Source organism: Glossina fuscipes, unplaced genomic scaffold (genome assembly GCF_014805625.2).
Source record: "Glossina fuscipes isolate IAEA_lab_2018 unplaced genomic scaffold, Yale_Gfus_2 3, whole genome shotgun sequence".
NCBI lineage: Eukaryota > Metazoa > Arthropoda > Insecta > Diptera > Glossinidae > Glossina > Glossina fuscipes.
This window is the reverse complement of record NW_023998417.1, coordinates 4,506,127-4,518,497: the sequence shown is the minus strand read 5'-3', so window position 1 is coordinate 4,518,497 and position 12,371 is coordinate 4,506,127. Positions and strand designations below refer to the sequence as shown.

Below are 12,371 nucleotides of genomic sequence, written 5' to 3'. Positions count from 1 at the left end.
ATAAATTTTTGTATTAATTTTTTTTTTCTTTTTTCAATTACAGCTTTTTTAGACATAGTGCAGAGCATATTCTCAATCATCATTGTACTGTGTCTCTGCGAAAGATACTTAAAAGTCGAAGAATATCGAGTGCTACAAGATTATATACCTGGGATAATAGTCATAAGTAAAACAATGAAAGACTCCATAACTAAATGGCTCATCCTCATCTTGCGTATTGTGTTGGCCTACCAAGTGAAGATCACAAGGACGAATCATCCGTCCAAGATGTTCATTATTGGCTTATTGGTGACTTGAGTGCAATCTCAACTTACAAATTAATCTGATCCTATTTTAATGTTTGTTAACTAATACTCTGCTCCGAGTTCGCTTAATCATCATCATCATCATCATCATCTTCATCTTCATCTTGCATTTAACTTCAGTAATGGAAATTTCTTAAAATACGCATATGGTTTTTTCTATATGGAATATGGAAAGATTTCATTTGGTAACTATGCCCAAATAACCTTAAATCCAAGTTCTTTTTCTTTTCAATCGAGACCAATTTGCATGAAAACAACCCGTAAAGTCGAACTGCTTGAAAATTCAAGACAAACCATATCAACGTAGCAAAGCCAATTCAAACTTTGATAAAAATTATTAAGGAGTCATCACTCACATTCACACTCACACAATTTTTAATTGCCTTTGCTGATATCCTACTATCCTATTTCGCGCTTAATTCGTAGGTAAGTTTATCTTAGATTTCAAATTTATATAGAAAAACGTTTATTAGAGTACGCTATGTATGAGAAGATCTGAAAGAGAATTGAAATTTCTATAAATTTGGATAATTATAGTCAACTTAACACACATACATATCCATTAATGAATGATTGAATTGCTGGCCACACACACACACAATCTGCTATGCAATTGAAAAATATTTAATATTTTCATGATAAGTAATCGAGGAAATTATTAATGAATGCATTCATCATAGCAAACGTTTAAATTGGGTTTTGAAAAATAATCGGATTGAATTCAATCGAAAGTTTAATATTTAATATTTGACACTTCGAGTAAGTAAGCAATTAACTTTAGAAAAAGTTAAATGTTAGAAAACAAAAGTCGACACGACACAAGCCGACACATCAGAATTATTTCAAATGAAAAATGTTATTTATGAAAATCACTTCAAGTACTTTTTTGGCATAACAACGGTGCCGAGTCGGTATTGAGTGTGCATTATGCTGGTTCAGCACTGAACAGCATCGGAGGTGGTAGCGAGAAAAGCAGGCCAGCCCAACAATAATATAAGAAGAATCAGAGAATATCTTGTATTGTACTCGTTATACAGAATACATATATATATATATATAGCGTACAACTTACATACGTAAATACATACACATATACTATACTGTACAATATGCATGCAACAACAACTCCAATACTTAGTGAAAACTAATGAATATTCCTAACGATGAAACAAGTGGTGTTTGGCAGTCATGTGTTTTCCTACATTTTTTGTGTTTTTTTTTTTTTTTTTTTTTTTTTTCTTTTGCTTTCGTTTGTTCGTTGTTTCTTAAACATTTTCTTGTCATTATAATTTTGTTTAAGATGAACGAACAAGTAGGCAAGAAATAGGAAAAGACCGGCACAACTTTGGCATAAAGCATGAGGCGAACACACACATTTATTATATATATATATATATATATATATATGCATTTATGTACCCTGTGTATGCTCATATTTGAGCGTGTGTGTGTGTGTGTGTGTGTGTATGTGTATGTGTATGTTGTATATATGCACGCACATGCATACAAGGAGAGTGAATAGTGCCATTACGTCTACAAATGGGTTTTTTATGTTAGTGTAATCCTTTTGCTCTTACGCTTGCTTCGCTCTGCTCGGTACGAAATCGTTGCACTAATGTATAAAAACGAAAACGACGACTAAAGTTTTCCCTCTGAGTTTAAGTAATTCTGAATGCTGTTCTTGTTGTTGTTGTTGTTGTTGGCGAGTGCAAATGCGAAAAATCATAGCACAGCGTTTAGGTTAGAGCAGGAAGGAAAAGAATTTGTGCTGCTCAAGGCTCAATGGAAAACCTCCATTATTAGAACTATAAATCAGCGTGAAATGAGCAACGCAAAGCACTATACATTCATCTATTCACTCACTTACTCACTAACTATTCATTCAGCTATACTAGTAGTATAGTAAGGCATACGGCTCTTGGCTCATGGGTCTGCCGTTACTGTTCGCCAGTTTGTCTAACGGTTTGTCTTTACTGAGCCGTAGCTTACACACTATTTTCATACATTTTGTACGAGTATTAACCATTTTTGCATTAGGAAAGTAAAGAAAAGCTATTGCAAAAAAAAAAATAAAAAAAAAATACGTTAAAGTAAAGCCGACATGCATATGAATGCACACAATGAAAAGTCAACATAGCATACGTAACACTGCAATACAGAAACCGAACGAGAGACAGGAACATGAAGGAACCATCATAAATATGCTCATACGAGTATGCATGCATGTATGCATGTATGCATGATATGCATGATATGTATGATATGTATGATATATATATATATATATATATATATATGGGCATGTACATGTATGTGTACGTAAATATGTATATCCATCAGAGTTTACTAAATACATAGACACAAGTGTACATCGGAGAACGCATCTTTCGAACAAAGCAACAAAGTGCGAACACATGGTTTATTGGGGGTCAGTGGAAATGGAAAAAGCGTATTCGAACACATTACCATCAAAGCTTGAGTATGAGTAGACATTTGTCAGACTGTCGCTGCATTTGTTATAGTTATAATTTTATGTGTGCATGTTTGTTTGTTTACAGCACATGTTCCGTTGGCTGCAGCCAGTCGATCCAAGTGATGAAATGTGTACATAAACTTTAAAATAGTATGAACTTGTAATAGCACATTACATGCATATACATAACATTACATTACTACATTATATTACATTACAGCAACAACAAAAACAATAACAATAATAATAACAACAACAAAAATTACATCAATAGAAATACAACATTAACAACAATGGCAACAAAACACCATAATAACAACACAAATAGCGTACAAGTATTTTCCACCATGTGGTAAATTGAAGCCAAATAGCAAGTATAGTAAAATGGTCATGAAAAATTGAGTTAGTAACAAATAGCATGTGAATCTAGAAGAATTTTAATAGAAAATCCTAAAGCTTTTTTTTCTCTTTCTTCCTTTTTCTTTCCTACTAACTACCTACTTACTTACTTACCTACCTACCTACCTACCTACCTATCTATCTACCTATTTATCTACCTATCTATCTACCGCCTCTCTCTTCTTTCTTCTGTTACTTTTTATTACAAAACGGAAAGCGATATGTGTACATACGATAAAGAGTGCGTTCCGTGTATGGAAGAGCGTGTGTAAGTAAATGTAGTTATAACTGCCGATATGTAGATACACACATGCTGAGTTTTTCTTTCAATGATGTCTTTCGAATTAAAATAAATAAAATATACAAAAGTAAAAAACAAATGCCCTGCAATAAGTACCAAGTGGGTACTTACTTAGACATAAGGACACAGATATATATATAAATAAAGATACAAAAAAGAGACGAGGCAGAAAAGCAGATAGCGAGAAAGAGACAGACAGAGACAGAGAGAGAGAGAGAGAGAGAGAGAAAGAAAGAAAGAAAGAAATCTTCATAGAATAACAAATTTAACAAATTTTATAAAATCCCTTAGTATATTCTTAAGTAAAATTTTCGTCTTTATCATCATCTTCATACCTTCGGTAGCCACTCGCATGCAATACAAATTGTAATCAAATTTTAGTCTCTACGCTTATGAATGATTCCATAGAAGAAAGTTTTGTGTAAGTTCGCCTGAAAGTGCATATGAAAATCATTCGATGCATGTCTCTTACAATACCAGCACTGTTTACAGCACATACATACATACATACATAGCGCCAGCTCAGAAAAATATTGCAAAAGAAGATGTTAAAACATCTAAGGAAATGTACCTTTTATTTTCTTATGGATGATGTACTTGTCTAAATTAAAACCCATTAATTAATAAAACTATAGTTATAAGTGATATAAAAGATCAGATCTGCGCTTAAGGGATGCACATGCGTGCCTTCTAGAACATGTTCGCCAAAAAAAAAATAGCAAAGTCAACTTAAATGTAGAGTGGGTGCACAGCAGAGACTGACTGAGCTTACATTCTCAGATTATTTCACATAAAGCTTTTAAATTTCTTTTTAAGAATTTGATGACCGTACAGTAAAGGGAATTTTCAAAATTCTTTGCGTCATTTGTGTCTTTTGTATATCGAGTTGACCCTTTTTTTGTGTGTGTTAATGGCAAACGTCAATAATGTTAACGACAATTTGTACGCACATTCCAATGCTTAGGGATTATATATATATATATAAACCAACCATCAAGATAAACACGAGCGTATTCGAAGATTTATTAAACAGTTTACTTGAAACGTTGTCTTCAAAAATGAATGAAAAAATGAAAAACAAGTAAGAAAATTATAATCGAGCGTAACCGAAATTTTGTAATACCGATCACCTAGAAAGACTAAATTTCCATAACCGATTATATGGAAAGGGCGCGGCTGATTTTTCCTATTTTCAAAAAAAAAAGTTGTTACCGAATAGGCGCGTGGGCGTTGTGGGAGTGGAGGTTTGAAAAGTTTACGGCATACAAGTTTGTAGGTGGTGCCTTCATTTTTGTTAACGGAAGAATGTTTACCGCAAATATTGCTCAGGCACGCAGGCAGACAGATGAACAGATGAACACACGGACATGTTTAAATGCATTCAAAATTTCAAACTGCCCAAGAATTGATATAATTTACGAGATCTTGGAAGCTTGTTTATGCGCCTTATAAAGTTATTGAAAAAGAATCAATTTTGCTACGCCATAATATTGAGTAGGCGCGGCCAATTTTTTTTTCGTGTAGTGCAGCGGGCGTGTCCTTCAATCAATTTGGCCGGCGATAGCTTCATTTTTGCGCCCAGGAGAATGTTTACAACAGACATTACATAGACAGATGGACGGACATGCTTAGATCAGTTTATAATTTCATACTAATCAAGGATGTATGTGCTTTGTGGGATCACCGATGCATCCGTTGGAGCGTTGCAAACGTGTTGACAAAATGAATATACCTCTCGTCCTTGGGTGATGGATATAAAAGTCGAGAGAATTCAGTCAAGCAACGAAAACGAGCATCGTCAAGATAAAATTGCAGTTAATTAGCAAAAGCACAAACCAACAATTTTAGCAGAGGTCTTCCTTGAAGCTTTTAAGACAAATGCATTAAACGATATCCTGAAAGAGTTGAAATAAATAAATGTAAACAAGATACTACAAGTATTCCGGAATTTTGCACAAAAAAATACTAACAAACAATATTTGAAACAAAAAAAAATTGTTCTTTGATTAAAAAAGTGAAAATTTACTTGACTAGTATGGCTAAATAGATTGAACACAGCGTGAAGCTCCGTCCTCCTCCGATCGATATGCTTTCGACTATACCATATATATATATATATATATATATATATAAGTAATAGTTTCTCTTCGCGAAAATTTTGAAAAGTTGCTCTATATGGAGCGCAATATAAGTGAGAAAGAGCACGTAATTAGACTTGTTTGGTTTTTTAAACATAAGAACTAACATTGAATACACTTTTCAATTCAATTCTATTCTCAATTTTGCTATAAATTAGTTTTCCGCAATTAAAGTTAAATTATTTAATAAAAGCAATTATTTATTGAATGTAATGACTACGAAGCTCATCATGCCTAGGCCGTGACTAAAAGCATACTATTCAAGGACTGATGCTGCAGTCATTTTATTTTTTCACAGTACTAGATATTTACTCGTAAATGCCAACTAAACTTGCGAACAAATATTTTTTCTCTCTTTCAAAATTGAATCGATTAACCTAAAACTTACGTTTTGCTTATAAAATTTTTTTTAAAAAAATCCCGAATCTTGTGTATTTTATTTATATGTTGACTTGAATTGTTCCGCGACTTTTTTTTTCGAGGGCACGGGGAACGGAGTGTTTGTTAATATTTGTAGTTTGTGGTCGGAAAAGTCATTTAGGGAAGAGGGGACACAAATGTTTCCATAAAAGTTCGGATGTAAACCGAAAATAAAGCAAAGTAACGGCCTAATGAATCAGTGAGAGATGAAGGCCGCATAGCGCAGAAAAAAGTATTTTCGATTTACGAGTTTCTTGAGTACGAAAGATGGCCAAATTAGTAAATTTTCCAACCCTTCGTGGCAAAATGCTATAACCGTTATGGTTATCATGCTATGTTTGACTTTTGCATATTTTACAATCTGAAAAGGTCAATGCACCACACATAGCACACATCTGTTAATATTAGAAAAATTGAAAAGGGTGTGAATAGCAGAATGAATTCAAGAAAATGTAGCGCCACAAAGAGATTATGCCTCAATGTTTGGCAAAAGGATAGTACTGCAAAAGTTCTATAACACGTGGAAGGGAATGAAATAAATTTGAAAGGATAAATAAATTCCCGCTGCTTTTTGATTGCATCAAGTAAAAAATATTGTCGCAAAGAGTTAAGAGTCAGTGTAGCTGGGCAGCTTTAAAACGCCTTATAAATTGATGACCGAATCCTCACCCATATAATCAAAGGGAAATGTAAAAGATTGCCTTACGTTGTAAGTTGACATAAAAAAAAATTATAAAATACACTGTTCACAAATCTTTGACCTTTACACAGAGCGATTCGCACGAGGCGGTTTTTCAAAAAAGCCTTATAAATAGAAACTCATAGAGAATAATAATCAAATATTAATGATAATAAAAATATTAAAAACAAGACTAACGGAGCCGAGTTCGATTCAAGATTTCAATGGTTTTCAATCTCTAATTTTTCGCCCAGATTTTAATATTCAATACAAATGTAACAAAAAAAAAAATAACTTCCTTTTTATAAGCAAAAGTTTAAAACGTTAAGAGCATTCTTGGTGATTTCATTTCACATTTTCATTGTTATCATCCTTTTTTTATATCCTTGGGATGCAGGGACATGTTCAGTTTGTGCGGATGTACGCAACAAAACCAAAAGGATAGACATATCTTTTATTTGGAATCATTTTCTGAATTCTGAGTTAAGCTTGTCTGTTCGTCTAGCCATCTGTCTGTCTGTCTGTCTATCATGCTTTCTTGGCTTCCAACATACAGACCGCAATATGTGGGACATTTGAATCAATTTTGATTTGGCCTCCTCCCTGGGCGCTATTAAAAATGTTACCAATCGGACTGCTTTCCCGGACACTACTCATGCAACGCTTTCAAATGTCGTGATATGAAAAACTGAAAGAATGTATAGGGTATTTAAGTTTTCCTTATTTATGCTCTGCATAGTTTTCTTCGTTTAACTTAAGATCACTAGGACTTCACTGCTGCACGACCGATTTTTTATGCATTTCTCGCAATTTTTTAAGGATAATGATACTGACTGACGCAGAGAAGAATATACGGAAATCGTAAAGGGCTCCCATAGAATAATAATAAAATTTGTAATCTTCGGAATACCAAAATGGATTTTTTTTTTGTGTAGTAAAGTTTGTTTGTATTCTTCTGTTAGTAGGTGCAAGTTTTCAGATTGAGTCTTGAGTAAAGAGACAAAATTTACTGTTGTTTGTTTATTGCAGGCATTTCATTAAAGCGATTGAAGATTGCTTGATGCGCTGGGATGTGATTTCCATTAGCAGCGGAGAGTTTCCTAAGCAATTTTTCCCTTTTACTCCTCTTATAAGGCTATGGGAGTCTTTCAGTCTTATTTATTATCAAGTCTTGTCCTTGAATATCTTTAAGAAAGGAGAAAATTTTATTTTTAAATTTACAAAATATTGATCTGACAAAGTCCTACTACTCGTTTCTAAATACCATTTATAAGCATAAGCCAGTATAAGGGAAGAAGCAGATGTTTTATCAATACCGTCATTATTGCTCCTACATTTTTGAATGCCTTGACACTGAATGTTTGTCACAAATTTTAATTCGGTAAAAGTGATGAGTTATTGTCCTCTTTTTTCGATGCCTTTAGTCTTGCAACTACTCTGAAAATCTTCGGGAACATATCGTGACTCTTTTGGAACTCTATTTGGGATATTAAATTAGAAGTCTATGAAACATGTTGCGAACTTCCTATGATGACCACAACAGTTCTTGCCACAAAGATGTAGATAGATATAGTGTAACCAATTAAGAAAAACTTGCGCCGGTCCAGACCCTATGTGTAAAGGGAATTCCCTTCTTTTTGGGTTAATGCTGGATATTACGAAACACATTTTTTGTACGCTGGTCAAGAAAATATATATTTTAAATGAGCCTCTATTAGAAACACACTTTTCGACGTTGGATTTGGCAAATAGATAGACGGACATATAAATATTTCTTAATGATTTTATTGACCTCAGTGAGACATCAACCCTTTTGAATAGTTTCACTAGCTCCAACGACAACAAGGTTTGTGACTTTAACAATTTGAAGAACAACAAGGACAGGCTCATAAGCTTCTTCTGAGAAAAAAAGAAGATATAAGAATTAGACGAAAACAGTTAATATAAATGTTTCGTTGGCCCATACCTGTACTTGAAACTTGCTATGCTGATTTTTGTCACGACCATGAAAGCTACAATAACATGGTAGCAGGCGGATAACCGGCTAACAGTTTTATGCTAAGCGGGGACTGGCTAGACGGACTAAGACAAATACTGAAATCATTTTATTACCTCTAGATGGGTATCAGGATTGTTTCTCTATTAGATAATCAAAAAACTACTTAGCTAGCCTATCATAGAGTGGAAATAGTGAGTCTTCCTCTCAACTATGAACACACGTATGAATGAATGAGTGCTTGCATGCATGCATGCATGCATGCATGAAATGAATCTATGAATTTTAATTTTTGGCGAGTGCATAATAAATATGAAACGACTATTAGCTCAATACAAAAAGTCCTTGGTTGTGTTAAGATCAATGAAATCCTTAAGGTGCGATGTTGTAAGAAAAGGAAATAAAATAACGAAAACACTATCAAATTTAAGTGATTCCACCATTCTATTAACTTTGACGATTATGCCGAAAGTCTCTCAATCAATTGCTTTTAAATGGCAAATAACAGCAATTCTGTTATGAATTTTGAAAAAAAAAAAAAAAAAAAATCTAAATAACCTAAATTTTTTTTCATTATCTTTTATTTATGAATCGTAACTGCAAAAGTCAAATATGTGATTAACGGCAATTGAATGCCAACAGAATGAAATAAATGGGCAAACGTATGCGATAAGCCGGCAAATAAAAAGTTGTTCATAAATTCTTTTAACAGACTCCTGAGAAGAGGGTCAAAAGGACAGATGTTGTGCGGAAAGTTACGCACATATTATATATGTATTATGAGTACAAAAGCACATGGACATATAGCTATATATATATATATATATATACATAAGATTATATTGCAACATAGTAGAAACTCTCAAAAGTAAAATAGAATAAAACTTCAGTAAAAAAAAAAAAAAAAAAAAAAATTAAGAAAAAGTGGAAACATGACAACGAAAGAAGACGAAGGACTCCTCCCGATATTTTCAGTTTTTCTTTTTTTAATTTATTTATTTACTTATCCTCTTTATTTATTTATTTTATTTTTTTATTTTTTTTTTTTTGATTTGTATACACATATTTGTGTCGTATTGTAAAACTGAAGCGACACTTAATAATAAATTTGAGAATTTTACAAAATTTTCCAATAAGATTCTATTATAAATGGGAAAATTGAAAGCGGAGAACAAAACCTAGGAAACTTACCGTTTCAGTACAAAATCCATCAGTCATACATACAATATTGCTTTTGTGTTGATTCTTTTCTCGTTATTTTTTGTTTTTTTTTTTTGCTTTTTTGTTTTTTTTTTTTGCTTTTTTTATTCTTTTTCTCGTTTTTTTGCTGTTATGCCTTTTATTAAACAACTTTTGGCTGAAAGCACATTTTTCTTTTATACACTTTGGCTCTCGTTGCTATTTGCAAATAAAAAAAAAAATAAAAAGAAATGATAATAATAATAGGAAAAAATTCTTTTACGTACGAATTTGTTGTTGCTGTTAGTTTAAAACAACACTATATACACGCTTGTACGCACGATATTTAGCATTACATACATACAAATATATACATATATATATATATATAGTTATATATATATAAATACAAATATATATATGCGTATATATATACATATATATAGCGTTATATATATATATATATATATCCGTCGTTATAACCTACCGTCGTTAAATGTTTTTTATTGTACTTTTGTAATATAAGATTTTTGTCTCTTTGTTGCCTATTATCGACAATTACAACAATTTCACACACAGTAACACTCGGCTACAAGCGCTCAACTTAACTCAACTCAACTAAACTGAAATTGAACTGAACTGATTGCCTTTTTTCTGTCCGTTCTTGTAATTAAATTTAAAGAAAAAAAATATTACAATATTTGATTTATATATACATATATATTTTTTTCTTCTAACAATCCCGTGGAAATGTATAAAATTTCGTTTTTTCTGGATCTTGCTTTTGATTTTGATTTTTTTTTTGTTTTTTTTTTTTTTTTTTATTTTGTTTTATTAAAGTCGTCTGAAAAGCAAATCTCTCTCTATTTGGCTTTGTGTTCTTTTCCTATTTTATCTTAATTTTTATTTTTATTTATTGGTCTTTTTTTTTTTTTTTTTAATACAACACATTAGAGACTTTGAAAAAACTGAAACCTTATCCCACGAATAAAACCAATAGACTGGCATAGGATACGATTCAGCTCAGGAAGTAAAACAAGTGAATTCTTGACGATATTTGAAAGGAGTGTTCGTTACGACATCATGCCTGTTTGTTACGGCATATGCAACATTAAGAGCCTGTTAGAGTTGCCAAACCATCCATTAATTAAAAATGAGGTATTTTAAGGGATGTATTAATTGGAATGATTTTATGAAAATTCTAACGGTTGGTGAAAACTATAATTATATCCCTTAGTTGTTTAAAACAAGTATTGAATGTAATCGTTAAACATTAGCTTTTATATCGATGTAGCTAAGCATCAATTGAAGTCAATATTTAAATATTGTTTTGATTAACATTGTAACGTTTTTTAATGAGCTTTTTATTAGGCCATTTGTTGTCTCGCTCTTCTCTCTTCGCTCTTTGCACATGCAGTTTATTTGTCCATTCTGCTTCGCCAACCTATTTAATAATCATAAACGATATAATCTATTTTGCAAAATGTAGGATACATTTTTAATAAAATAATAAAACCAAAGGAAGGAAGCCCAAAGGAGACAGGTCATCATTTTTACATGAATTTCTTGAGCAAATTTAGAAAACTTCATATCTTGTTGTAGCTTTCTGCAGTCTGTGTCTTATGTTTTTCATCCCAAAGGTGCTTGCGGGTTGAAAAAGTTGTTGTCCTGTTTCGTAGTCAAGAGGGATTGAGGGATTTCTGACAATTTCCTTGCGATGGAAGGGGGAGCCTAACAAAATAAAAATATTGGAGCAGATTAGTGGCAAACAAAAATTTAACAATTTATGCGAAATATCATCAGCAGCTCCTTGCGCCTTGGATCAGACACCTATTGGTGCTGAGTACCGAGACATTTTGATCTCTTTTCATTTTCATTAAACTATAGTATCAGTGTTAACACCAAAAAGTTAACGGTATGCCTGTAGGATGATATGCTCGATCTTCACTTATTGCTTACTTAATTTATTTTTGCCATAAATATACTTAGCTTCTTTACCGTGACTCACCAATTAACAATAGATTCTCTACAACCATTTTTGTGACACTTCGCTATACAAGTAGTTTTCCACATTTGAAATGAAATTTTCTTTCTTCTCTGAAATGAAATTTTGTTTTTCCCGCCAAAACCGTAAGGCACTAGTATTGTATGCTTTGCATTTTACATTAAATTATCAAACATTGAAAGCAAAACTGTTTTCTTATAAAGGTTCTGGTGGCACGTTGCGAACATTACGGTGTTTTTCAAACGCCTAATGCTGATCATCAATTTTTATCAATCAAATCGTGAAATGAATGGGATTCGAAATTAACTAACGGCATGGAGTGGCGCCAAAAGTTAGATACTCAACGTGGTGCTGTTCTTGCTAATGAATTACGTAACAACGCCTGCAAATTAGCTAAGTGGACTGTTCAAGCTGTTCTGGCTGGCTCGGATCAACTTAAATTAGATTACGTGTCACGTATTAATTCTCGCGATCCA

General features: G+C 32.5%; 1 protein-coding gene across 1 annotated transcript in view; it reads right to left on the bottom strand.

Moving 5' to 3' along the window:
* Window positions 1-10,618, bottom strand: part of LOC119634612 (cytoplasmic polyadenylation element-binding protein 3) — a 60,588-nt gene extending 49,970 nt beyond the window's left edge. Inside the window, exons 1-2 of the mRNA XM_038028863.1 lie at window positions 10,378-10,618; window positions 9,903-10,109 (exon numbers count right to left, since the gene is read on the bottom strand). Of these exons, the coding sequence (XP_037884791.1) occupies window positions 9,903-9,929 (27 nt within the window). The 5' untranslated portion in view covers window positions 9,930-10,109; window positions 10,378-10,618. The remainder of the gene's footprint in view (window positions 1-9,902; window positions 10,110-10,377) is intronic.
* Window positions 10,619-12,371: the final 1,753 nt, after the last annotated feature.